Source organism: Rhea pennata, chromosome 34 (assembly GCF_028389875.1).
Source record: "Rhea pennata isolate bPtePen1 chromosome 34, bPtePen1.pri, whole genome shotgun sequence".
In the NCBI taxonomy this organism is placed as follows: domain Eukaryota; kingdom Metazoa; phylum Chordata; class Aves; order Rheiformes; family Rheidae; genus Rhea; species Rhea pennata.
Genome location: NC_084696.1, coordinates 288,221 through 313,823, shown reverse-complemented (window position 1 = coordinate 313,823; position 25,603 = coordinate 288,221). Strand labels below are relative to the sequence as shown.

The following is a 25,603-nucleotide window of genomic DNA, read 5'->3' as shown; positions in this document are numbered from 1 at the left end:
CACCCATCCCCTTTCTGTGTTTCAGTATCACACAACTCTATGCCAGCTTTAAATGCTCTGTGTTACATTTATACTTTAGGTGACTTTTGCACTGCCCCGGTGTTGACTTTAAATAACATATGCACTGCTGCCTGGGTTAAAGCGGCTTCTTTGCAGTTCTTCAATTGTAAATGAAAAACAAGGCCAGCAAAGATGTTCTTCTTGCAAGGGGTACAGCTTTTCCTGTTCTTTTTCTGCAATACAAATGCAGTAGAAATTTTCATTAGCGTTGGTGTGTCACCGGGGGAGAATTTCCTACTCCCCCGTCCCTGCAAACACCGTTCGCAGGTGGCGGGGAAGGGCCTGCTCTGCAGCTCTGGCCCGTCCTGGCCCTGTTCAGGACGTGCCGTTGTGTCCCGCCTGGAGGTACTGGAAAAAAACGGAGACGCTGCAGGGAGAGGTGGGATCGCTGCGTGTCCGGTCGCTGCCGTTGGCCGCCGGCATCGCGGAAACCCAGCCAGAAGCGCAACGTTTCCGGAGGAGAAGAAAATCTGCCGGGCGGGCGACAACAAGGGCGCTACGGGCAGCTGCTGACAGGGCGCGAGTGTCCGCGGCGATTGGCTGCGCGGCCCGTCCGTCAGCGGCTGCGGGCGGTGATTGGGCGAGGCGTGAAGGGGGCGGGGGGAGGCTCTGTGGTGGAGCAGAAGCGCCTGAGGGGAGGCGGCGGGCGGCGGCTTTTGGTTTCGCCCTGCCCCCCGCGAGGGTTTTTCTTTCTTTTATTTTCTGTCGTTTTTCCTCGTATTTTTTCATCTTGAAGCCGCCTCGAGCCCCTCTGTCGCCCCGTCCCTATGTTTTCTCCACTGGCTCCTGCCCGAGCTTTCTGCCGTCCCTCCCGGCATCCCGGGCAGCGCTTCGCCAAGACCCGCGGGGCTGGGAGCGGGGCCACGAGGGCAAAGCCGGGAGCGGAACAAGCCCAGAGCAGCGGTGAAACTGCGCGGCGCAAATTAACAACCTGAGGAATGGGGGCGGTGGTCGTGATTGGCAGCGCGACCCGTCCGTCAGCGGCTGGAGGCGGGACCTGAAGAGTCTATAAAAGGCCCGTGCAGCGGCCGGCGCCTCTCAGGTGCTGCGGGAGCGTCGCGGAGTGGGGAGTCCGGCCCGGCCCGGCCTTTACCCGCCCCCATGGTGCCTCCAGTGACTTTCACGAGGAAAAGTTGCCTGCTCGTTTGGAGAGGACAGGAGTATGTGCGATGATGGCCAAGAGCGGACCCCGAGCACCCGAAACCGCTGCAGCGGCAAGCTGGGTGAGTGCCGAGGAGCGCGGGGCCGGGGAAGGAGCGTGGGCGAGGGCTGGGCGCGAAGCATGTCGGAGCTGAGGTGCCCTGGGCAGCTCTGGCGGGGGGTCGCAGTGCCTGGGGGGCTTCTCCCACTCTGGGACAGCGGCGCTTCTGCTGCAAGTGGCTTTTTTTTCTTCCAGGTGAACTGTGCAGGTCCCATCCATGGGTTTTTAGGGTGCTGGTTGTGAGCCTGGCTTTGATTGCAGTCGTTGTTGCAGTGGCAGGTGAGGGAAGGGATGGGGGTGACCGGGAGGTCGTTTTGCTCTTCCCCAGCACCCTGGGGATGTCCAGCACCCGCAGGCATGGGACGTGATGCTCCAGCACCTTGCTGTTCCCTCTTCAGTGAGCTGGCCCAGGGGCACCCGAGATGCTGGCACTGCTGCTGCATCAGGCTGCAGAGAGGACTGGATCGGGTACCGGGGGATGTGCTACTACCTCTCACGGGATGAGGGGAGCTGGGACTCGAGCCAGCACAACTGCTCCTCGCTTGGGGCCTCGCTGGCCGTGATCAAGCGGGAGTGGGAAGTGGTGAGTGCGGGGGGCGTTGCGGCTGCGTGGGAGAGGGGCTCGCGGGAACAGAGCTGCCATCGCTGCCCCTTGGGCGGTGTCCCCACATCTGCGGGTGCTCGGCTGTGTCCGGAGTGAAGCAGAGCTGCTGGGAAGGAGAAAGAGATTTATCCCAGCCAGTGTTTTCCTTTTGGGGTGTTTTGTGTTGAGTTAGAATTCTGCTTTTCAGTTGGTGAATCATCCGATCATCCGGCAGAGAGGGCGGGGCGCGGCGGCTGCAGCAGCAGCAAGTCCAGTCGGTGGGGCTGGCGGGAGCCTGGGGCCAGCAGCGGCAGGTGAGCGTTTAACCCTCTCTCCCTGCAGGATTTTCTCAGGCAATTTAAAGGCTCCATTGACTGCTGGTTTGGCCTGCGGCGAAGGGACGGGCGCCTGGTGTGGGTGGACAACACCGTCTACAACGAAACGTGAGCCCCGCCGCGCTGCGCTGCGGCAGCCCCGGCAGAGAGCCCGTGCGAGGGGCCCGCCTGGGGCCGTCCCTCACAGCCAGCCCCGTTTCCCTCCCGGCGCTCGAGGGGCTTGCGAATAACCTGCCATCGCCTTCCTTTGCTGTGCAGGTTCCCTGTTGACAGCCAAGGCGAGTGCGCCTACCTGAGCTACGAGGTCTTTGCCACATCAAGCTGCTCCATGCCGCGAGGTTACATCTGCAGCACGTCACAGGCTCCCGTGGGTGCGCTCTATCCACAGAAGCTGTCTGTGTTCTTGCTTTTCTGTAGCTTCCTGCTAGCACAGGAACTCGGGGGATAGTCCTCCATCCAGAAGTGTCTCTGCAAGTCTTCCTCCCCATATCACACTGTGCCTTACGCCATGTCCAGAGAGGAACCACCATTACGGATGGACATGGAAAGATCTGCAGCATTCTGCTGACAAACACCAGTCTTTAATGTGAAAGAGCAAAGACTACCAGTGCTGAACTACTTAGTCTTTCCAAATTATCATCGCTACATATTTATACTTAAGCTTTTTGAGTGGAAGCCTTGCAGGTTAATGTGCCATGAGCGGCTGCTGTATTTTGTTGCCACTCTCGTATCCACCCCCCCCCCGGCTTTTTTTCCAGGTATTTCATTGTTTTTTTTTTATATACTTTGTATGTGTTTAGGCTTAGCAAGGTTTGAAGAATAGTGGCGAGGCTGCCTTTGGTGACTGAATTTGCTGAAGCTGTAGGCCACAACCTGTGGCATCACAACGCATCATGATGAAGTTCCTGGAAACCCTCCTCGCCTGCGCTGGAAAAGTGCGCGTCTCTGTGAGCAGCCTCTGTCGCATTTTCTTATTTGTCGATAATGTGAACACGAGCAACCACTGGAATGTTTGTGTGTTGCAGTTTTGTAAAATTCTTGTACCTTCACCGAATTTGCTGGCTGGAATGGCCGTAGGGGCCTGTTTAGCCTGGGAGGGGGGAAGGGGGGGGTCCCAGGCCCCCTTTTCCCTGCGTGGGAGCGGAGGAGGGAGCCTCGGTATTTGGGTGGGAGGTGGAAGCAGATGGGGGGGGGGGGAAGAAAAAAGCTCCCTGTGAGTGGGTTGGGGTGGCAGGAAATATCCCGAAAAGGGCGGCAGAAAACAGCCTGTGAAAAGACCTCATACCCCCCCCCCAAAAAAAAAAAAAAAAAATCCCCAAAAGAGTTTTGGAAAATTGCTGGAAAATGTCTAAAATCGCCTCTAAAAAGGCAAATCGGGCGGGAAACGGGGCTCTGGGAGTGGTGCTGGGGGCGGAGCCTCCCGCCTCACCCTATTGGCCAGCCCCGCCCGGGCACGTGTGAGGTCATAGAAGCAGGGGTGGGGCGAGGCCTTGGTGGGAGCTCCAATGGCTTCGGAGGGAGGCGGGCGTGTCGGCCAATGGGGCGAGGGGCTCCGGGACGCCTCATTTGCATACGGCGCCCTTTATCAGCGGTGCCGGCGGGCGGGCGGGCGGCACTCGCCGGCGGGACATGGCGGCGGGGCGGCGAGCGGCGGCGGCGGCCACCAGCCGCGGGCCCGGGGCTCGGCCCCGGCGCGGCGCCCGGCCTGGCCCCTCCTCGCAGGCCCGGGGGGGCGGCCCCACGGCGGCGGGGGGCCGGGCCCTCACGCGCTTCGCCTCCAAGATGCTGCGGCAGCTGCAGAAGGTGCGGATGACGGCGGAGGCCAAGCGGCTCGTGAAGGCCTTCCTGGCCGGCCTCTACGGGCGGGTTTCGGTCGAGGCCGAGCGCCTGCGCCGCACCCGGCAGCTCCCGGCCGCCGGCGCCTCCGAGGTGCGGGTGGCCCTGCAGCGCGTCATGCCCCAAGAGGTGGCCAAAGTCATCGCTCCGCCAGCCACCAGCGCCGCGACCCCCTAAGCCTCCGCGGTGCCCCGAGGAACCTTCCTGACGCCGGAGACCTTTCCGGAGCAGCGAGGGCCTGGGCGTGATCAGAGAGCATCGTCCTTCCTGGAGAATAAAGTTAATTTTTTTTTCCCCCCTTCATCTGGGCTATGTCTGTGTCCGTCCTTCCGTCGTGGGATCACTGGGGCACTTGCAGCCCCCAAATGGGTCTTCTGCAATCGGGACCAGCCCAGTAGAAACGGGCTGGAGCTCCTGGGTAGCCTCTGGGCTGCACTGGGAGCCCTCAGTCAAGGCAACATTCCAGCTCTGTGGGGAAATGTTGGGAATATTACGGATTAAACACACATTTTGGTGACTCTGTGTCGTTCCAACGCTGCCAAGGGCCGTCATCTTCGAAGGGATTGCTACGAAGAAGCCTCGATCTGCTCAGGCTGGATTTGTTCCACCCTGAACGACGGAGAAGCCAGAGGACTTCCCTCGGCATTCCCGAGATGGTTCATCCCCAGAAGCTCCCTCCTCCCGCCTTTTCCTCCCGAGATTAAAGGACGCACGGACCAAAAGCTGATGTTAAAACCCACTTTTATTGCGACGCCAGCGTGAACGCGCTCGAGCCCTTTGGGACGGTGCCTCGGCCTCCAGCCTTCGCCGCTGCTCCGAGGGCTTTTCTCGGCCGCTCGGCTGTTTTCCCACCGATTCGGGTCCGGCCTGAGCGGTGCTTTTGTGCTCGGGCCGTGTCTCCCTCGGGGCGGTTTGTCCCAGGGAATCGCCTCAGGCCGAGCTCGGGTCTTCGCGGCATCGTCAAGGCAAACTCTGGATCTTTAAAATAAAGGTGGGTGCGTTGAACTTCTTCGGATAAGGCGGGTCTCTCCGGCCGAGCTCTGCCTCCTTCCCCCCCTTGCTTGTTCCCAGGTCACCCTAGGGGAAAGAGGGGCTGGTTTTCAGCTTCAGAGGGATTTTTTCATGATGGGGGCAGGCCGCCTCTCTACCCCTTTCTCCAGCATCACCTCCTGCAAGGCGGCTTTCACTTGCGAGGAGCTGACGGTCTGGAGCCGGCTGCGCCTCCGCAGGCGCTCGGCCTTGGTGGACACCTCGGTGTAGATGTTGTTCAAGAAGTCCCTCATCAGCCCCTTCGCCGGGCACGAGAGGTTGTGGTTGCCCCTGCGGAGCCGCTGGAGGATCTTGGAGTCGTAGGAGTTGGGTTTTTTCCCCGACCGGCTCTTGCGTTTCCTTGTGGATGGGGATTTGGCCGGGGATCTCCGCCTGTAAGAGCGCCGTCTCCGCTGCTGGCGGAATCTCCTCCGTCTTCCCGTAGCAGAAGCCATGGCTCCGTCCCGTGCCCTGCGCCGCCCGGACCCCTCCGCCTCGCGAATGCCGCCGGCGCCGCCGGTTTGGCCCCTTTTATACCCGACGGTATGCAAATGAGGGGCTAGCACGGCGCTCTGCCATTGGCCGGAGTGCACAATACCCTTCCCGTGTGTCACAAAAGCAAGATGGCTGAGCACGTCCTCCCAGCAGGGCCCATCTTGGACGCTGCGAAGCCAGTAGCTCCGGCCCGTGCTTGGAGAACGCGCTAAATCTGGGTCAAACCCCTGCGACGTTGGGGGTCACCTCCCCGCGCCGGTGGCCACCGAGGCCGGACACGACCCGCTGCCGGCCCCAGACGTTTCCCCAGCTGGGGCGAACCCTGAGCTGCCCTTTCGCTTCCCTTGACAGCTGCTGACCGGCCCAACGCAAAGAGCCAACGGGTTGCTTGTCCTCAAGGAGGTTCCTCCGGTCAACCATCGCTCGGGATTTCAATCCCCACCCCGCCAAGACCCAACAAGACTCAACGCGGTCGGGAATACTTCCGGACCCAACAAGACTCAACGCGGTCGGGAATACTTCCGGACCCAACAAGACTCAACGCGGTCGGGAATACCGCTTAGTCTCTCGCTTTTATTAAAAGTGAGACCTCCCGCCATCCGGCAAAGCACCTCACAGGCTCTTTTAAGCATTATCCAGTCTTCAGCGTCTGAGGTCTACGGAGACGGGCGACGCCCCGTCCGTCCTCCCGGTGACCGTGTCTCCTCTTGGAAACGCCTTTATCGCGGCTCGTGGTAGGACTGCTGCTCTCTAGGAGCAAACGAACCTGCCTCGTAGTTTTCTTCAAAAACGTGTTGCCTCAGGTAGAAACTGAACAAAAGAAAAACCTCTCGTAGAGACCGAGATATATTGGTCTCCTCGTTGACAGAAATGTTATTTTTTTAAAAAATCTCTCAACTTCCATCTCCACGTGATTTCCTTGCGTGAAGAGTTGTTGCTTGCAGGCGACGCTGGTGTCTCCGCGAGGGGCAGATCTTCTCGATAGCTTTGCGGTTGCGTTATCTGGCGTCTCCGCCGTCCTCCTCGCGCAGGGCTGGCGCCGAGATACCTCTCCTCCTTCCTCCCGTTATCGTCGCAGTTCTTCCGCCAGCCCCGGAGGCAAAACGGGAGGAAGGGAAAGGGCAGCCGCGTTACGAGGCGTCGGGGCCGTCTTCGACAGCCAACTTCTTGGGTCCTTCTTCCTTGGGCATCACCTGCTGCAGGGCGGCCTGCAGCTCTTTGAGGCCGATGACGCAGTGGCCGCCGCTCCTCTGGCGGCACCGGGCGGCGGACGACACCTTGTTGTACATCTGCCGCACGTAGGAGATCATGGCGCCTTTGCCCTTGGCCGAGATGGGCACCCGGTCGTGGTGCAGCTGCTGCAGCATCTTGGAGACCACGAAGTCGTAGGGGCGCCGACGGGACGCCCGGGCCTGCCGCCTCCTCTTTCCCGTGCGGAAGCGAAGCCTCTTGGCCTTGCGCCCAGCCTCGTCCCGGACCCGCCGCCGCCGCTGCTGCTGCTGCTGCCGCCGTTGGGGCTTTTTCCTCTTCTTCTGCCCCGCTTTGGCGCCCTTGGGAGACGCCGCCATGTCTCTCGCCTCGCTGCCCCTCGCTGAAGTGACCCCACCGCCCCCCTGGGCTGGGCTTTATATAAGGGGCCGTATTCAAATGAGGGATGGGCTCGGTGCCCGCTGATTGGTCTCTGGGGGCAACGCCGTGGCCAATAGGGCGCCTGGGATCCCCGCCGTTGCTAGGCAAGGCCTTGGTGGGGACGCGGCGGCGGGAGCCATCGCTGCCAGCTCGTTCCCTCCTCCTCAGCCGGACCCCCCCCCCCCCCAAAAAAATGCGCTATGGCCGGATTTTTGGGGGCGGTTTGGGTTAATTAAGCGGTTGAGGTGCCCAAAGGGGAGATCGGGGCCGGATACAGATAAATTTGGGGTTTTAGTAACGCAAAAAGAAAGCGGGAAGGTGCGAGGCCGCGCACGCGCACCGTAGGCGTGGCGGCGTTCCCGTCATGCCCCGCGCGCGCCGCTGCCTCGGACTACAGCTCCCATCAGCCCCGGCGCGCGGGACTCCGTTTCCCAGCGTGCCTTGCGGGGCGGGAGGGGGGGGAAGCGGCGGTGAGGAGGCGCGCATGCGCGCCACGCCCCCTTCCCGCCATCTTGTGCCGGTCTCTGAGCTGTGTGAGCGATTGGGGGGGGGGAAAATCTTTTTTCTCTTAAAGGGGGCACGGCCCCAGGGTGGGCCCCCCCTGCCTGGGGTTACAGCGGAGAAGGGAGCCGGGAGGGGGGGGCGGGCAGCGGAGGCGGTGAGGTGGCGGCGCGGGAGTGGGGGGGGGGGGGGGGCAGAGCGGGGCAGGGCGGCGGCGCCCGGCGCCGTTCGCCGGCCTCGCGGGCAAAGCGAGACCCGCTTTAAGGACCGGCGGGGGCGGGGGGGGGGGGTGATGGCGCCTCAGGGGCGCCCAGCGGCCGCTCCCGCCGCCCTGGGAAATGGCGGGACCCCCCCGGGGGGGCGGGACTAAAAGGGAGGGGGCGGGGCCAGTAGGAGAGGGGGCGGGGCTAATTGGGGCGAGGGGCGGGGCTTTGGATGAGCGGGCGGGGCTAAACGAAGGGGCGGGGCTACCGGCGGCAGTAGGTGGGGCCGGAGGGGGAAGAGATGCGGTGAAGGGGGCGGGGCTAATGCAGGAAGGGGCGGGGCCAAGAGGGGGTGGGCGGGTGTGGGGGTGGAGCCAACGGGGGTGGGCGGGGCCTGAGGGGGTGGGGCTTTGGTGGAAGGGGCGGGGCTTCGTCCGGGGGCGGGGCCTCTGTCCCCATCCCGCCTCGTGCCCCATCCCGGTCCGCGTCCTCCCTCCTGCTCCGTCCTGCTCCGTCCTGCTCCGTCCTCGTCCTCCCTCCTGCTCCGTCCTCGTCCTCCCTTGTCCTCCATCCTCGTCCTCCCTCCTGCTCCGTCCTCGTCCTCCCTCCTGCTCCGTCCTCGTCCTCCCTCGTGCTCCGTCCTCGTCCTCCCTCCTGCTCCGTCCTGCTCCGTCCTCATCCTCCCTCGTGCTCCGTCCTCGTCCTCCCTCCTGCTCCGTCCTCGTCCTCCCTCCTCCTCTGTCCTCGTCCTCCCTCGTCCTCCGTCCTCGTCCTCCCTCCTGCTCCGTCCTGCTCCGTCCTCGTCCTCCCTCCTGCTCTGTCCTCGTCCTCCCTCGTCCTCCGTCCTCGTCCTCCCTCCTCCTCTGTCCTCGTCCTCCCTCGTCCTCCGTCCTCGTCCTCCCTCCTGCTCCGTCCTGCTCCGTCCTCATCCTCCCTCCTGCTCCGTCCTCCTGCTCCCTTCTGCTCCATCCTCGTCCTCCCTCCTGCTCTGTCCTCGTCCTCCCTCGTCCTCCGTCCTCGTCCTCCCTCCTGCTCCGTCCTCGTCCTCCCTCGTCCTCCGTCCTCGTCCTCCCTCCTGCTCCGTCCTGCTCCGTCCTCATCCTCCCTCGTGCTCCGTCCTCATCCTCCCTCCTGCTCCGTCCTCGTCCTCCCTCGTCCTCCCTCGTCCTCCGTCCTCGTCCTCCCTCCTGCTCCATCCTCGTCCTCCCTGATGCTCCACCCACGTCCTTCCTCGTGCCCTGTCCTCCGTCCCGTCGCATCCTCTGTCCCCGTCCCCATCTCACTCCCCACCGTCCTCCGCAGGCGCTCCCATGGAGCCGGGCCGCCCGGGCCGCCCGCGGGCCCCCGACTGCGTGCGCAAGCAGAAGCGCCGGGAGCTCGACGCCCGCCGCAGCAAGTGCCGCATCCGCCTTGGCGGCCACCTGGAGCAATGGTGCCGCCTCAAGGAGCAGCTGGGCTTTTCCCTGCACTCCCAGCTGGCCAAGTACCTTCTGGACAGGTGAGTTGGGGCCCAGGAACTACCGCCGGTTGGGGTTTCGCCTGGAAAAAGCTCTTAAAAAGCCAGTCCTTTGGGATTGCTGGAGGCCTTGGAAGCCTGCTGAGATGTTTTAGCTTTGAGCAAGCCAGAAGACTCCTGTTTCTGGAGCCTGGAAGTACGATGCGTGTGCTGCTCGATGGACGCGTCTTGGCTTTGCTGCCGGTTGGGCGTGAGAAGGCAGTTCCCCTCCATTTCTCTCATTTCCCTGTTCTTTCCCCTCTTTCTGCTGCAGGTACAGTTCCCAGGGCTGCCTCCTGAGCCCAGGTAGGTCCCACAGGGCCTCCAGATCTTTGACTTTTGCGTACAAGAGGGGCAGCAGGAGGAGGGAGGGCTCATGTGGGAGGCTTCTACGAGGCCAGCTGCTCCATTTCTCGAACGGCGTTGGTTTGCCTGGGCTGTTGGTGTCCCCAGCTGCTTTTTGGTGGCCACTTTTCTACCGTAGGAGGCTTCTAGGGGTTGCTCAAGAAGGGAGGAAGTAGCTGTGAGGCTGCTAAAAGGGCAGAAGGGTCAGTGTCCTCTTGAGACGAGGGAGAAGCTGGAAGCAAAGAGGCCTTTGATAGATGTCCCAGCTGCTAGAGGAGCTTTAGCTGGAGCCCAGGCCCATTTACAAGCCAACAAAAATAGACAGATCTTGGCTCGTTTTTTCACAGAGCTGCTTGTTTGTGTCTGTTTTCTTCTCCCACGGCATCCTGATCCCTCCAGGAGCAGGCGACCCGGAGCCTGACCTTCTCCATGCCCGGGCCCTGCAGCGCCTGGTCGTCCTCTCGCACGACCACAGCCAGGAATGCAGCTTCATCCCCGCCGTGAAAACGCCCTCCCAGGGCTGCCGGGACAACCTGGTCTGGGAATGCGTGGCCGGACACAGCTTCTCCTGGGGCCTCTCGGGCGAGCGGCTCTGCGCCTCGCCGCCGCCGCCACCGCCGTCCGCCGCCGCCACCGTCCGCCGCCGCTCGCTCCGCCGAGTGGGGCTCGCCGCGGACCCCCCCGAGACGGAGCCCGGCCCGAGGAAGGACGGAGGTGAACCGGAGAGGACAGAAACCTCGTCTCCCGCCGGCGACGCGGACCGAGGAGAAGAGCCAGGAGCTGGCAGCGACGATGCTGACGCAGGTGAGCTCGGGAGCGAGCCGGCACGGAGAACTTCCCCGCCCGTCCCCCGGCCTGGCAGGAGCCTGGGTTCCCTTTCTCCACTCCCTTCATTTCCCTCTTGTTGGCCTCACGTGGATTCCCTGTCTCCAGCTCTTCGCCCAGTCCAAGGAGCAAGCTGGACAGCTTCCCTCTGGCACCTCGTTGCCTCCTTCCTGTGCGAGATGCTTCAGCACCAGCATTAATTAATAACGTTTGATGCTTCTGCTGGAGGAACCTAGTGCCATCACTGTTCCTACCACAAAGAAGTCCATGTCTTCTCAGCTCCTGTCCTTCCCCTGAGAAATGCGGGACGCCAGGTCCTGCCGTTTCTATACAGGCTGTTCCTGAACACTCATGGTCTTTCGTGGGAGGAGAACGAGGAGCAAGATCTGTCCCTGACGAGATCTTCTTGATCCCATCTAGATATTCTCTCAGGCGTTTCCAAGACCTCAAGAGCCAGAGCTCTTGTCATTTAGGCAGACTGAAGACCGGGGAGGGACTCTAGTCCTCTTTCTCCTAGCTTTTCCTTTCCATGACCCAGCTTTAGGAGAAGTTAAGTTCCTCCTCTAGAACATCATGGAATAACCTGGCCCTTGTTTCTTCTCACCAGTCACAAATGACGGGAGAAACCAGATCTCCGAAGCTTGCTGGTTTTTCACCCTCCTCCCAAGCCTGTTCGCCCCCTGCTCTCTTCCAGCCCGTCCTTCCCCCCCCCTCCCCGGAGATCCCAGCTCCGAGAGCCCCTCTCCTGCCTCAACTTACCGCAGCTCCTTCCCTCTCCTTGCAGCTCCCCCAGCGCCGACGGAGACCGCAGCAGCGGATCGAGAGAGGTGAGCGGCGGCCCGTCTCTGCGGGCCCAGGCGCCCGCAGCGTCCTGGGGCAGTTGCAGTTTAACAAACCGTTTCCATATAGAAAAAAAAAAAAACCCAAAACCAAAAATTCGAAGCCACCACTTCTTTCTCTACGCTCAACTTGCTGCTCCTTTCGGCAGCGCGAACTCCGGCTGCTCGGATTCCCGCAGCACGCCTGTTTCGCGGGAGAAGCCGGAGCGGGGCCCCGAACCCCGGGAAGAAGAGGACGAAGAGGAGGACGAGGACTTGGCCGAGGAAGACGACCTCGCCTACGCCGACGACCTGCGGGATGAGAACTACCACCCGTCTCTGGACAGGTGAGCACCAGGAGGCTCCAGCGGAGATGGGAGGAGAGGGGCAGTAATGTGCTTTTCCCCTCCAAACGACGTATTTATGGGCTCGGAAGACACTTTTTCTTATTCCATCCCGGTCTGGGTGATGTTCTTCTCCTCAAATGTGCCGTGTTTTCCCCTCTTCTGTCATTAGAGGCCACCCACGCCTCGCTTAGCCCCTGTCCCTCTTGCTTCCCAGCGACTCCGAGCCGCAGAGGCGACAGAGCCAGGGCAAAGCCCGCAAGAAACCCGTGAAGGAGGAACGGGAGAGCAGCCCGGCCGCCGCCGCCGGCCCCGCGGAGGAGAAGGGCGGACGGGTCAGGTGAGCGCGGGCGAGAGCCGGGGAGGCTCCTTCCTCGCCCGTCTCGTGGTGGCCTTCGAATGAAGTCGCCGCGCGGCGAACCAGCCAGTCCCAAACGGAAAAGGAGCTCAAGCTCCGGCGTAGAGCTTTTTGCGCAGAAAAAAAAAAAAAAAAAAAAAGCTTTTTCCGCGCATCGCGACGCCCCGAAGAACGTCGGGGTTTGGATTCTCCTCCCCGTGGGGGCGAAGCGACGTCGTCTCGGCGTCAGCAGCTCCAAGGAGATCCAAGAAGCTCCAAGGAGCTTCTCCGCCGGCGGGGCTCCGGCGCAACCGTCTTGCCGCGGCGACTCGAGAAGTCGCCACGTCGCCTCGCATCGCGTGCGCCGGTTGCTTCGGGTCGTAACCTGGAGCCGGTCTCCAAAAAAAAAGAAGGAAAAACTCCCTCTGAAGCCTGCTACCGAGGCAGCACTTCCCTAAAAATAATAATAATAATAAAAAAAAGCGGGGAGGGACGAGCAAGACCTTAAACCACACCGAGGAGCGCTCGAGAAACCCTCGCCGCCTAGAGATTCCCGCGTGGAAGACTTCTCCGTCGGCCAGAGCAGATCCCGAAGAGAGAGAGCGAGCCGAGGAAAGGGAGAGAAACGCGGGAGCCGAGTCTTCGGAAGGGCCGTCGGCCGCCTTCGCGACGCCGAAGCGGAAAGGATGGTCCCGCAGCTCGGGCCCGACGCGCGAGCGAGGAGTCACCGGCTTGCCGGATTAGCTGACGTTTTGAAGGCAAAACTCCCCTCCCCCTTTTATTTTTTTTATTATTTTATTTTGCTTTGGAGTTAGCTGGAGCGATTCAACACTCCACCACCCTCCGCTGCCCTACGGTGCATCTCGCCTTTTTGCGTCCCACGAAAACACAGAACGACCCCCAAAATACACACCCCAAAGCTCCCCGAGTAAGTATTCTGCTGCTCAGATACAGCTTTTGTGCTTTTTTTTTTTTTAATTTTGACACGTTAGAGTCATTTCCAGCCTATGCTAAACGCCCTTCCCACCTTGCAGCGGCTTTGAAACCAAGCGGCGGCTTGCGAGAAGGCGAGGACGCGTTCTCGCCGGTCCCCCTTCGAGCTTTTCTTCTGCCCCTGTCCGCCGCCGGAGCTGTAACGCCGGCGCCGGCGCCCGCTTGAGCCCTCCGGGAGGGCAGAGAGGTCAGTTTTGGGCCCGTCCTTGCAGTCGGCGCCGCGTTCGAACCCTCTCGAAACGTCAAACCCTCGCGTAACCTCTGCCCTTTCTGTGCCGCGTTTGATTGCGCGTTTTGGCCTTTAACCGTTTAAATTTTCTTTTTTTATTTTTTATTTTTTGCAACAGCTGGAAGAAAACGGAGCTAAGGAGCGTTTGCGCAAAGGAGCGCGAGCCTCTGCGCTCCTTCTGCGACTCCTCTCCAGCTTCTCCAAGGTAAGGCCAGTGGGAGAAGATGGTTTTTAAGGGATTGTAGACACGGGCGCGCAGCCTGCGCTCCGATCAGGTCCGGGAGCGGTGGCTCGGACGAACGATCGCTCTTTTTCTCCCTCCGCAGAAACAGACCTGTTCCTCTAACGTCTTTTTTATTATTATTTTTTTCCCCCCTCCCCGATTTCAGGCCGTCGGTCGGAAACAGCCGCCGGGTTTCTGCAGGATGCGGCACGGGCGGCGCTCAGTGGGCTTGAACGCATTGGAATATTTTTTGGAAACCATGTTAAAAAGACTTTGTAATGAATAATAAAGCGCACACGTTGATACGGATACTGTCTGAAAGCTGTTTGTGTTCATATCATCCCCGCGTTGTGATGGCAAGGAGATGTTTAAGCTGATTTCCGACCTATAGGAAAGAGAAACGATTGTCCAGCGGATTTTTTTTTTTTAAGATAAGGTTGAATATCCTGTTGTTTTTTTCCCCTTGGCTGCCCCACGAGGTCAGTTCCTCGTAGCGTCTGATGCTCTGTCCTCCTCGCTTCTCCCCACCGGTGATTTTTGCCCTTCGCCTCTCTGCAACCCGAGCTTTTTTCCGAAGCCTCCCTGGGGCTGGATCTGCCTGGAGCGAAGCTCTTCCATCCCTGGCTGGAAGGGAGAGGGGGAGAGACGGGAGGAGAAACCTCCCAGCTTTCCCTCCGGAGACAATTCTTTCCTCCCGCAGCTGCAAGAAGCGAGCGGGGACGTGCGACGAGGACGTGGCCCAGATCGGCCCGAAGAGAATCAGGTAGCGAGGGGACGCGGGACCCGTGCTGGGTTTCCAGCCTTTCGGGAAGGTGGGAGGAAGGAGCCTTGCGTGCCATCCACGCCGTGGTGGGACACCTTGGTCCAGAACAACCTGGGTGGAAATTCCTGAAGGACTTCATCCGCTTTAATTAGCTTTCTGATGGATCGATGGGCAGATCCCGTAGGCAGGCGGGGGAGGAAGGACGATCTGGCCCAGCTTCTGCAGCTCTCGTTCCTGCTGATCCGTGCTCACGACCGGCTTCCCACCCTTTCCCTCTTTTCTCCAGGAAGGCGGCGAAACGTGAGATCCTCCTGTGCGACTTCGAAGGCTGCGGGAAGATCTTCTCCAACCGCCAGTACCTGAACGTGAGGGCGATGGGGTGTAGCTGGGGGGAGGAGCGGCTGAGGCCACCTGCCCCAACAAGCAGCGTTTGGGTCAGGGAGCAAAATAAGAGGCTGGAAAGCGGGACCGGGCTTCCCCTGAGCACAGGTGCTCAGAAAGGGCTTTCCCGGAACAGACGCGACCCTCTTCTCCGCTTATTCCTGCCCCTTTTTCCCCCTCCTCCCTAAAACTGCAGCATCACAAGAAGTACCAGCACGTCCACCAGAAGACCTTCACCTGCTCCGAGCCCAGCTGCGGCAAGTCCTTCAACTTCAAGAAGCACCTCAAGGAGCACGAGAAGCTGCACAGCGGTGAGTCAACGAGCGTCGCCGGCTCTGCTCACGTCCTAACCCGAACCATCCTGGACCGCGACTCCCGTGTCCGAGCTTTGTCCGTCCCGCAGGACGTTACCCCTTCCTCGCGCATCAGCTCCTCTCCTGGGCAGAAGCTGGTGGCTCCCTCGGCCTCCGATTGACCGTATCTTACGTCCCGAGCGTTAATCTTCCGCTCCCTTTTCCCAACGCGGTCTCCGTGGAAACGCCAACGCACCGGCTTGCTTTCCACTTCCAAGATCGTCCCATCAATCCCTCGTCCCGCTGTTTCTGGGTTGGGAAAAGCATCCGGGCTCTCCTCCTCCTCCTCCTCGACCGGCGCGGCCACTCCTCCTCTCTCTTCCGCCCCGCAGACAAGCGCGACTACATCTGCGAGTTCTGCGCCCGCTCCTTCCGCACCAGCAGCAACCTGATCATCCACCGCCGCATCCACACGGGAGAGAAACCCCTTCAGTAAGTACCGGGCCCTTCCGGACCCAGATCCTAGAGAACGGGGAAGCGTACGAGGAGATGCGGTGAAAATCCGTGCGGTAACGACTCCACCGAGGAAAGCAGATCGGGAATAGTAGACCTTTCCCCTCGCCCCGGAGCAGAGATGCACGGAGCTGTCCCTCATTGGAAATTATTTCTAGTTTTTCCAAAAGTTTTTTCCCCCCTTTTCTTTCTTGCTTGAATCCTGCCTTTTCTCGCCCCCAAGGTGCGAGATTTGCGGCTTCACCTGCCGTCAGAAAGCCTCCCTCAACTGGCACATGAAGAAGCACGACGCCGACGCCTTCTACCAGTTCCCCTGCGACCTCTGCGGCAAGAAGTTCGAGAAGAAGGACAACGTGGCGGCCCACAAAAGCAAAAGCCACCCCGAGGCGCCCGGCGCCCAAGGCCAGCCGGAGCCGCCGGGCCCGGCTCGCGCGCCCTCGCCCGCCGAGGGAGCCGGCGCTTCGTCTCCGACGCGGGAAGGCGCCGCAATAAAGAATTATTTTGCCTAAAAGCACCTTTTGTTTTGCATTTTCCCCCCCCCTCTGCTGCCCCGGTGCACCGCAGGAGGCGGTTTTTAAGAGGCGGAGAGGTTAAGTCACCTGCCCTAACGCTCAGGTTGTCGACTGGCCGCAGCGGAAGGACGTCAGAGGTGGGAATTTTTGCTTAAGATGGGTGAAAATCCCGCTGCTCCCCCCCCCCCCCCCAGGAAGGCCCCTCTTCCTGCAGAGGGGGAGCTTCCCAGGGGAAAAACTGCTGCAAGCGGGATAAAAACACACCCTGCTTCCCCGAGAGGTTTCTACTCTTTTATGCTTTTTTCCCCCCCTCTTGACTCTGGGACTTCTTGGACATCTGGTGATGCTCCAAGTGCCAGCTAGGAAGCCCTTTCTCCGAGATAGATGCAACCTGGAAAAAGCACCAGGCTATCCCAGTGGGAAATCAAGAGATTACCAAAAAAAATCCTCCTTTTGGGGGCACAAACATCATCAGGTCCTGACAAGGGAACCTTCTCCCTTCCAGCGACCGGTGACCTTTGCTTCCCAGGATGGTCCTGGGAGATAACATCCGCAGCCGGGACCAGGCGCTGCGTGGGAAGCTCCTCCGGCAGGGAAGATCGCTTCCAGCTCGGCTTACCCGGCCCCGGCAAAACCCCGGCGCCGAGGCTGCGGCCGTCGCGGCCCCGGGGCTCTCATCCATTAGCCCAAATTAAGGTTAATAGTACCCGGTCGCTGGCATCGTTTAAGCCGCTCCGCGCCAGGCGCTGTGCACGCACCTAATAAAACAGCCCCGTGCCAACTGGATTTTGGCAGAGCTGAGGCACTTTAGGTTTGAAACGGAAGACCAGGAGAGTTTTAAGCTTGGTTACGGCAGCTCTTCTGGCTATTTTTCCCCTCCTCCTCTTGCATGAGGAGTTGCTCCAAGGGATGAAGCATCTGAGACAGACCCAAGCCGGTCACTTCATCCCTCCCCGCAGCAGCAGGCAAGAAATAGGAGCTAAAGCGTCGGCAGCCACAGACAAACAGCACAGCGGGAGCCTCCACGGTCTGTTTTTTTTTCTTTTTTTTTTTTGCACAGCAACTTTTATTTCCCCACTAAACAGTGACAGGGCAAAGAGACATTAACAGCATCGCGGGATCACATGAGGGCGGGCGGGGGGGTGTCTGTAAGCACGCGCGGGGTCACACCTAAAACAGGAGGCTCCTCTCCCTCCTCCCCGCTTCTCCCCTCCACGACGCGGCCTGGGGCACGACCAGCAGCTCCCGAAACAACCCCGGAAACCCGTGCGCCGAGCACGGGGACGCCACCGGGGTTGCAGCACACTTAAAATAATAATAATTAATAATGAAATAAAACAGCCCAGCCTGTTCTCCCAGGGCTCTCGTTGTACCTGTAGCCCCTGCTAGCTTCGGGCATCCGTCATCCAGAGCTCCACAACTGCCTAGATCCTGGGTTACAGCTCCAAGCCACCGCCAGACCCATCGCTCAGCTCTGCTCTGGCCCTAGATGCTCGGCAGTAATGGGAGGAAGCAACGGGGAGGGAGAGGGGAGGGAGAGGATCGTGGAGGGGAGGGCGGGGTATTTTTTAAATTTTTCTCTTTTTACTCGCTAGCACTAGTGGGCAGTGGGAAGATGGGCTGGCCCCCTTCCTGGGAGGGGAGGAAAAGCGAGGGGGCGCGGGGGAAGCTGAAGGTGACCTGCAGAGCGCCAGCAAGCAGGGGCTGGATACGGCAGCTCTCCTCCCTCGCGCGGGTTGCTTTCCTAAGCCCTCTCGAGAGCTCCCTTGGGCGCGCAAGCAGCAGCTTTGCTACGGACCGAAGCAGGAAGCAACGAACCCCCTGGCATAGCTTTTCCTCCCTGGCTACATAACTGTCCGCACATGGTAGGGAACTTCAAAAGGAAAAAAAAAAAAAAAAAAAAAGTAAAGTTTGCTTATACAGCAGACCAGAGGGGTATTTTAGTGGGGAGGGGAAGCAAAAATAATCCCATATAGAGGTTATTTCGGCAGCCAGGCTTGTGCACCATCCGCCAGCTGATGCCCCCGCGGAAGATTTCCAGGGTAAAAAAAGATCTAAACTTTGAAATCCAACAAGAAAAAGGAACCTCCCAACACTGAACACGGGAAGATGAGTTTTCGGGGACCTTGTCCGAAAGCAAGGGGGAGAGGGAACAGGAGCAGACACTACTGGCAGGTCACCTTGGGGAGAGGAGCGATTAAAGAAACCGGACAGGTCAATTGCAAAGGGAGAGCGAGGAGCCCACATAGAAGAGCCAGAAGAAAGGGAAAATCTTTTCGGTGAAGGCGGCCGTGAAGGTGAAGATGGGAGCCATGTTGTCGGCGTTGTAGAACGCCACCCACCCGCCTTCGTAGTCCAGGTACACCCCGATCTTCCTGGGCCTCTCGCACAGGGACAGGGGCGTCTCTGGGGAGGTGAAAGCCTGGTACTGATCCCAATTCTTCCCCTTCCAGTTCAGCCCCACCGCCCAGATTCCCTCCTCCGGGGCAAAGTCGATTTTCTCCTTCCTCCGCACCGACTCGCGGGCCGCCCCCAGCACCCAGCTGTCTCCATCCCCCACCTCCACCTCCCAGTAATGCCTCCCAGCTATGAAACCCTCGGCCGCCAGCACGCAGAAGGAGTAGTCGAAACGCTTGGGGTTGGCCGGCAGCTCCTGGGGTGCGCTCCGGAGCCGCACACTCCGCTTGTCCTCAGACAGCACCAGGTAAGGGTTGGCCGTGTCCGGGTCCAGAGAGAGATCGCCTGGGCGCAGAAAGAGACGGAGCAGTGAGCGTCGGCGGGCGCAGAGGGACCCGTCGCCCACCCTGCTGCCAAGGGGAATTTGTCCTCTCTGCCCGAAAGTGGACAAGGGCAGAGTTCACCTTCACCAGCTCTAAGCACGTGAAGTTCAAAAAGCAGGAGCGAAGGTCAGCTTCTCCTTGAAAATTAATGGAGAAACGTGGCTCTCCGCTGGAAAACCAGTGGTCCGAGGCTGGCTGTCATAGTCTCACTCCAAGACCAGCAATGTTTTGGAGACCACAGGCAGAAGAACATTTTTAATCATTGTTAACTGCCAGAGAGAAGCCAGTAAGAGCATCCTCGTGTTTTAAGGGCTGCTCTTATCCACCAGGGAACTGTCAGGAACCAGGGCTGCAAGATGGGAACGTCTCCCAGCATCCCAGAGGCTGCTCAAAATAAGACGGGCCTCAACCACCCCTTCCCCGCCCATCGTACCCCCAAGAAGGAAAACCTGAGCTGAGAGACCACAGCAACATCCCTGAACCGCTATTAGCAAACAGAAAGGCTGCAAAGTCCAGCTCTGAGCTAACTTCACACCCACCAGCAGTGCCAAAGGTTGGCTTGCTCCTGATAGAGCAGATCAGCTTCTGCATAGTCCTCCCTACCCCACAGTTTCCTAGTACGCTCAAGGGTTCTCTGGAAGTAGGATCCCTTCTTCACCCTTCCCCTGACAGCACCGGCAACAACTTGCTCTTCTGCTGGCCTCTGAGGTGAGCTCAAAGTTCCCACCTCTGAGATTTACCTGCTCTGCTCTCAAGGGAGTTTGAAACTCCTTGATAAAAGGCTTGCAAAAGAGCACCCTGCCGCACCATAAGGGATTTGCTTTGAACTCCCTCGAGCCAGTCAGGCAAGAGGAGCAAATCCCCAAGGTCAGACTCGAAAAACGAGTGACGCTTACCCGTGTCGTTCTCCAACTCGAACCGCAGATTCTCTGAGGGAAGAAAACAGTAAGTTAATTCAGACCCCTTCATCCAAAGAGAAGGCCCCCAGACAATACCTAGAGGTATGTAACATCGCTCCCTGCACCCCCTTCCTCAGGGGCTATGAAAATCAATGAGCATTAAGAAAAAAAAAAAAAAAAACAATCAGGAATGTCTTCCCCTCGCAGCGTTCCCACTCACCCTTGAACTCCAGCAAGACCTCCTTCAGCACAGCACTCTTCTGGGAGAAGCTCTTGAGTTTCTTCTCCAGCTCTGTAAAGCCAGCCTCTGGCTTGCAGAACATCCAGCTCTCAAAGCTAGGGGAGGAGAAAGCAGGGTTAGGGCCTCCCCGCAGGGAAAAACAATCTTTAAACTACAAGCAGGGAAGGAACCAGCCACGGTACCAAGGGGGTTTCGTGTCAGATTGTTCCCCTCTAGGTCCAGTCTGGGGCTCTCCCACCCATGGAGATCTTCCAGCCTTGGCTGGACTCAGCCCTGTGCAATCTAATTTAGCTTTTGATATTGATTCTGCTTTGAGTGGCCGGAGGCGGTTTGAGGTCCATTATCAACCAAGTCGTTCCGTGGTTTTCTCTGGAAACCCTCCAGTAACAGACCTGCTCCATTTTCCTGTTGAAAAGCCTTGATTTTGCCTTTAATCTAAGAGGTATGTACGGGTGGGAACCTCAGGGAAAGCAGCTAAGCAGAATGGGACCTCGCAACACCAGTTCTACCTCTGGGGCTGAGCTTCTCTGTCAACAGAGCAGAGCCCAGGCTCACTCACCTGCTTCCAGCAGTGGCAACACCCTAGAAAGAGGGGGAAAAAAACAGTCAGTGCAAATTCCCCTTCTGCCATCCTTCAAAATCCACCCCAAAACCATCCCTTCTGCTTAGAGCACAGCTCTCAGCAGCTCTGCGCCACCAAGTCCCCTGGGAAAACGTGCATTGAGTAGAAGGAGTCCTTCCTGAACCCCCGAGTCCTACCACACGGTGCTGAAATGGGGCAGGACACAGCAGAAGACGATGCACGGCGACTTCTGTCAAGGCCAGCCCTGCTGCTCAGAGGGCACCTTGCTTTCTCTGTACAGTTTGGGCACGGGAATCGCGTCTCCACACCCCACAGGGGAAGCAGATCAAGCTCAAGTCTTTCACAGCTCAAAACAAAAGGACTCCCTGAAGCATCTTCCAGGGAAGGATGCGACTGGACACATGCAGATATCTATTACAGATATTTTTCTGGCTTTCCCTTTGGTGTGGGTAGGGAGGAAAGTCACATGCATCTTTAAATTTAGTTAAAAAAAAAAAAAAAGGAAAGAAAAACAAAAATACATTTGCCATTAAGCAGTAAAGGCCATGAGGATTTGAGGCTGACAGTGAGGAGGAAGTGGGAAGTAAACTGAAATGTCTGGAGGTTTTAGTGTTTCTTAGAGGGACCTAAACAGCACCATTACTAGAAAGGCCTCTTTTTTCCCCCACAGCTGTGAATTTTGGGTTCCCACCTCAAACAGAGCAGCAAAGTCCTGTGACAAGCCAAAACCCTGACTCACAGATGGGCCAGCTCCAAAATGGAACTGGCAAAGTTCCCTAGACCGGAGCTACTCTCCAGCAGAGCGCGGCAGCATCTGGCAACCTCTGTAACCAGCTTCCCCCCCACCAGGAACCCCAGCCCCGAGCTCTCCTGGGTTTTACACCCTGCTATGCCCACCCCAAAGGTCACGGAAGACACGTCCCAGGACCTCTCATGCTGAGTCTCACCTGCCCGGGCTGGTTTCCAGAGCCATTCTCTCCTCCCCTCTCACCCAGCAGCTTATCCAGCTGGGAAATCTCCTCAGAGAGCCGGGAGATGCTCTCATCTCTCCTCTTGACGATGTCTCTGTCGAGCTCCTCTAGGCGGGACAGCAAGAGCTGCTCCTTCTCCTCCAGGAAGCCCCGGAGCTCCTTGCACTCGGCCACAATCTTCTGCCTCTCCACTTCCGTTTGCTTCTGCAGAACGGAGAGGGGAAACCCACGCACGTGAGGCCAGCGTCCCCGCAGCCCGTTCTTTCAGCCCATGGCATCAGGAAGGGGGCTTGGGGGCAGAGCTGGGTGCTGGGAAACCCCTGCCCCGAGGCACTCACCAGTAGGTCTTCGCTCTGCCTCTCCCTCTCAACCTTGGCCTCTTCGCGCCCTTTCCTCAGGGAGCTCAAATGCTCCTGTGGCACCTCCTGAAGGAGAGAGAAGAAAAGATATGTTTGGGGATCCTTTTGAGGGTAAGATCAATTCCTATTTGGAAAGGCAGAGGAAAAGGCAGGCAGGAGACTCCCTCCGGTGCTGCTGCCAGCAGTAGCCAAATTTCAAATCTCTTTCTTTTGCAGCCAAAGAATACAATTAACCTCAACTGAGGTGAGGCTGATCACAGTATCACGTCCCTGTTAATCTCGATCTATTGGTTTGGACACAGCAAGACAGACAGGTCCAAAACTTGCCCCTGAAGCAGCCTGAGGAGTTTGGAGCCAGGTTCAGCAGGAGGAGGGGAAAAAGGTAACAGGAAAAGGAAAAAATAAAAATAAAAAGGAAAAAAAAAATCACAGTAAGTTTTTAGCTCCTTGTAACAGCACAGCTGCAAAGACCAACCACCATGTCCAACTGCCACAAAAAACCCTTCCACCCTGTCTCTCCTCCCAGCTCCTCTTGGAAACCCATCTGCTTTCACATTTGAGCCGGGCTGTGAGCGAGGATCTGCTGGACTCGCCGCAGAGACGCCCCCTCGTCCAGACAAATCCCTCCGAGGACGGGATGCCGGTTTTCCGGGGGCTGTGAGCTCCGCATTAAATTCACTCCTGGCTGTATCCCATAAAACCACAGCACCCGTCCTCGCTTAAGTCATTTGACCTCCAGGGAAGGCAGAACAGAAAAGCTCCTAGCAACACGAAACAAAAAGCAGCAGGGCTTTCAGCAGCAGCTCCAACAGCCCTTTTAGGGAAAATAACCTACAAAGCCACAAGGACTTTCATATTAGCTTTATGCTAAGCTGCTGAGAACCGGCTGGGCAAAACAGGGCTGGCCAGCAGGTGATAAAAGCCAGGGGATAACACCAAAGGCCTTGAAAATAGGGGCAGGTTTTGCAAGCAGAGGCCTCAGGGCAGCTGATGACTCACTGATGGGCCATGACCAGTGATTCAAAAAAAAAAAAAGAAAAGAAAAAAAGAAAGAAAGAAAGAAAAAAGAAAGGAAAAGGCACTGAAAAAAGTGTAAATGCGGCAGATCAGCAAGGAAAAACCCAATGTGGCAACAGCAGCCTGAGAAGTATTCAAGGGTGACCGACACCTAGAGACTCATCTACCCTAAAAAAGACCAAGATCCCAGATTTGGTGGGGAAATGGGGAAGAAGACATCAAATTCAGCTTCATTTCCCTCTGACTGCTCTCCTCTGAGGAGGATGGCAGACGACCGCTCCGCAGCTCCCCTGCGTACCCGCGGCTAATTCAGAAAAAAAGAAGAAAAAAATCAGTATTAAAGCACTCTTTCTTCCCTGCTTCGACTCTGCATTAGTGCCTGTAACATGCAAAAATTAATACAGGTCGACCACGCTTATGAGCAAAAACTGATTACTACAGCACGGAGCAGGCTCTGATGGACACCGATCCTGCCCCAAAAAGCCGAGGACGGGCCCGATCAGTATTGAAGCGATCCCAGCTTTTAATTCCCTGCTCTACAGCTGTATGTACGTGGTTACAACAGTGCCACCCTCCCTCCTCCCTCGGCTGCGCAGCAAACATCCGGCATCTTGCCTGCCTCGCTGGTTTTTCTCTGCCGCCTCCACCCTGCTGGAGGGGAGGGGAAAAAAAAAAAAAAAAAAAAAAAAAGCAAGGCCTGGTCTCTCCGGGCGCTTGCACACGTCTTAATCCAAGGTTATTTTGCACGGTAAGGGCGGAGGGAAGAAAAATCCCCTGCGGTGCAGAAGGCATCGAGGCCCTGCGGGATTTTGCAGCTCCGTTTGCCCAGGAGCCAGGCTTTGGGTTGGATCTGGATGGTTTCTGCACGGAGACACTGCGGTTTTGGGGATCCTGGTGTTATTTTGCACGCTCAACCGCTGCACAAAGGCAGCTCTGGGCAATTCGTGGCCCTGTGTTATTACCCCGTGCTGGTCCCCCAACCCTCCCAGTATGTGCCCAGTCCAACCAGGCTCCCTTTTGCACCCCTCGGGGGGTGTGGGGGAAGCTTCATCCGGGAATTTGCAAATCCCAGAGGACTGCACCGAGGAAGGGGGCGGGATGCACGGCCACGCTTGCGCCAACGCCGCTGCGCAAGGCGGAAAGGGGCCCAGGTGGCCCCGTTTTGCAGCCCCCCCCAACACCACTGAGCGTCCAAGGGTGCCCCCACCCTGCCCTGTTTTTTCAAGGGGTGGGAGCTTATTGGGAGATGCCTCATCTCTGAGGCACCTCGTTGCATGGATTCCTAGGAGGATTCTTATGGCACCCCGGGGGGGAGGTCCTGGCTCCATAAGGGAGCCTACTGCACCTTGCACCCCGGAAGGGGTCCCGACTGCACCCCAAGCACCGGGGGGGTCTCTGCGACACTCGAGGGTGTCCCTAAGGCGCCCCCACGCCCTCGGAGAATCCGTATTGCACTCGAAGAGAGGTCCCTAATGGACCCCAAGCCCCGGGGGATGCTAGCACGCCCGGCGGGGGGGGGGGGGGGGGGGGGCTTTGTAATGCAGCCGAGGAGGTCTCTAATGCATCCCAAGCCCCGGGGGTGTTGTCCCAAAGCTGGGTTTTGTCCCTAGGGCATCCGGGGGGACTCCCTAGGGCACCACCAGCCCCCCAGGAGGGTCCCCCAGGCTACCCGGGAGAGGCTCTCTAGGGCACCCCAACCCCCTAGATGCACCCCAAGCCTCGGCGGATCCCTAGGACATCCGGGGGGTACTCCACGGCACCCCCATCCCCCCAGGGGGAGCCCCAAGGCTCCCCCAACCCCCTGGGGAAGGTCCCTAAGCCACCCGTGGGGGGCTCCCTACGGCACCCGGACGCACCCCAAGCCTCGGGGAGCCCCTAGTACACCCGGGGGGTACTCCAGGGCACTCGGGGGGGGCGCTAAGGCTCCCCCAACCCCCTGGGGAAGGTCCCTAGGCCACCCCCGGGGGGGGGGAGGGCACCCGGAGGGGCTCTAAGGCTCCCTCAATCCCCTGGGGGAGGTCTCTAGACCACCCGGGGGGGTCCCTAATGCACCCCAACCCCCGGAGGGGTCCCTAGTGCCCCCGTGGGGGGGCTCCCCGCGGTCCCCCGGGGGAGGGGGCGGGCTCTCCCCCTCCCCGCCCGGGTCCCCGCTGACCTCGGCGGCGTGGGCCGCCTCCTCGGCGGGCAGCACGGTGTGGGCGCGGTGCTCGCGGGAGAGGTGGCAGACGACGCAGACGGCGCGGCGGTCCTGCACGCAGTAGAGCCGCAGCGGCTCGCCGTGGCGGGGGCAGCGCGGCGGGCCCCCTCCGGCCCCGGCGGCTCCGGCGGGCAGCGGCGGCGCGGGCGCGGGCGGCCCCGGCGGCGGCTCGGCGGGACCCGGCGGCAGCCCCAGCTGCCTCACGATGTGGACGATGTTGCCGAGGGAGCGGTTGGGGCGGAAGAGGCGCTGCGGCACCGGCTCGCGGCACTGCGGGCAGCAGAGGCGCCGCGCCGAGTCCTCCCAGCACTGCGTGACGCAGGCGCGGCAGAAGTTGTGGCCGCACTCGGCCACCAGCACCGGGTCCGTGAAGTACTCCAGGCACACCGGGCACGTCAGCTCGTCCTGCAGGCTCCGCGCCGCGCTGCACGGCGCCGGCGGCACCGACGGCGGCGCCGGAGGCGCCTCCATGCTGCGCTCGGACGCCCGGACCCCGCTCGCCACCGCCGCCGCCCGGGTTCCTCTCAGCAATGGCGGGAGAAGGGGGTGGGGGGTGGGGGGTGGGGGGAGGAGCGGCGCCGCGCGTGCGCAGTGAGGCGGGCGCGGGGGAGGG

At 59.6% G+C, this 25,603-nt stretch overlaps 3 protein-coding genes across 11 annotated transcripts; 2 read left to right on the top strand and 1 right to left on the bottom strand.

Moving 5' to 3' along the window:
- Positions 1 to 676: 676 nt before the first annotated feature.
- On the top strand, positions 677 to 3,188 carry LOC134152886 (C-type lectin domain family 2 member B-like). Of its 7 annotated transcripts, none has more exons than XR_009961087.1 (6): positions 677 to 1,283; positions 1,457 to 1,540; positions 1,660 to 1,844; positions 2,187 to 2,287; positions 2,438 to 2,863; positions 2,980 to 3,188. XR_009961087.1 is itself a non-coding variant. In XM_062598628.1 (6 exons), the coding sequence occupies exons 1-6, from the start codon at positions 1,223 to 1,225 to the stop codon at positions 2,983 to 2,985; spliced, it is 546 nt and encodes a 181-aa protein (XP_062454612.1). In that variant the 5' UTR covers positions 677 to 1,222; the 3' UTR covers positions 2,986 to 3,188. The 7 variants fall into 7 exon arrangements, 6 of the variants coding, with proteins under 6 accessions (XP_062454612.1, XP_062454610.1, XP_062454613.1 ...); XM_062598628.1 differs by having other exon boundaries at positions 2,438 to 2,546; XM_062598626.1 differs by having other exon boundaries at positions 2,438 to 3,188.
- A 4,481-nt stretch (positions 3,189 to 7,669) lies between these two features.
- Positions 7,670 to 15,960, top strand: ZNF692 (zinc finger protein 692). Of its 3 annotated transcripts, XM_062598573.1 has the most exons (12): positions 7,670 to 7,701; positions 9,175 to 9,370; positions 9,642 to 9,673; positions 10,112 to 10,516; positions 11,322 to 11,364; positions 11,526 to 11,702; positions 11,917 to 12,039; positions 14,182 to 14,244; positions 14,531 to 14,609; positions 14,822 to 14,936; positions 15,029 to 15,410; positions 15,655 to 15,960. In XM_062598573.1, the coding sequence occupies exons 2-12, from the start codon at positions 9,183 to 9,185 to the stop codon at positions 15,938 to 15,940; spliced, it is 1,893 nt and encodes a 630-aa protein (XP_062454557.1). In that variant the 5' UTR covers positions 7,670 to 7,701; positions 9,175 to 9,182; the 3' UTR covers positions 15,941 to 15,960. The 3 variants fall into 3 exon arrangements, with proteins under 3 accessions (XP_062454557.1, XP_062454560.1, XP_062454559.1); XM_062598576.1 differs by lacking the exon at positions 7,670 to 7,701 and having other exon boundaries at positions 9,152 to 9,370; positions 15,311 to 15,410; XM_062598575.1 differs by lacking the exons at positions 7,670 to 7,701; positions 11,917 to 12,039 and having other exon boundaries at positions 9,152 to 9,370.
- Positions 15,961 to 16,970: 1,010 nt separating this feature from the next.
- LOC134152867 (E3 ubiquitin-protein ligase TRIM7-like) lies at positions 16,971 to 25,528 on the bottom strand. The gene is made up of 7 exons (XM_062598577.1): positions 24,949 to 25,528; positions 21,756 to 21,842; positions 21,394 to 21,621; positions 20,423 to 20,445; positions 19,843 to 19,958; positions 19,620 to 19,652; positions 16,971 to 18,685 (listed from the first exon to the last, which is right to left on the bottom strand). Exons 1-7 carry the CDS (start codon positions 25,459 to 25,461, stop codon positions 18,159 to 18,161), a joined length of 1,527 nt encoding a protein of 508 aa, XP_062454561.1. The 5' UTR covers positions 25,462 to 25,528; the 3' UTR covers positions 16,971 to 18,158.
- Between the last annotated feature and the right edge of the window lie 75 nt (positions 25,529 to 25,603).

Excerpts from the sequence above, each read along its gene's own strand:
- LOC134152867 (XM_062598577.1), bottom strand. The coding sequence starts at position 25,461 with ATGGAGGCGCCTCCGGCGCCGCCGTCGGTGCCGCCGGCGCCGTGCAGC. Across the intron at positions 21,843-24,948 it reads AGGCGGCCCACGCCGCCGAG|GAGGTGCCACAGGAGCATTT; the intron begins GTCAGCGGGGAC and ends TCTCTCCTTCAG. Across the intron at positions 20,446-21,393 it reads CTGGAAACCAGCCCGGGCAG|GGTGTTGCCACTGCTGGAAG; the intron begins GTGAGACTCAGC and ends CCCTCTTTCTAG.
- LOC134152886 (XM_062598624.1), top strand. The coding sequence starts at position 1,223 with ATGTGCGATGATGGCCAAGAGCGGACCCCGAGCACCCGAAACCGCTGC. Across the intron at positions 1,284-1,456 it reads CCGCTGCAGCGGCAAGCTGG|GTGAACTGTGCAGGTCCCAT; the intron begins GTGAGTGCCGAG and ends TTTTTCTTCCAG. Across the intron at positions 1,541-1,659 it reads AGTCGTTGTTGCAGTGGCAG|TGAGCTGGCCCAGGGGCACC; the intron begins GTGAGGGAAGGG and ends TTCCCTCTTCAG.
- ZNF692 (XM_062598573.1), top strand. The coding sequence starts at position 9,183 with ATGGAGCCGGGCCGCCCGGGCCGCCCGCGGGCCCCCGACTGCGTGCGC. Across the intron at positions 11,703-11,916 it reads TACCACCCGTCTCTGGACAG|CGACTCCGAGCCGCAGAGGC; the intron begins GTGAGCACCAGG and ends CTTGCTTCCCAG. Across the intron at positions 15,411-15,654 it reads ACGGGAGAGAAACCCCTTCA|GTGCGAGATTTGCGGCTTCA; the intron begins GTAAGTACCGGG and ends CTCGCCCCCAAG.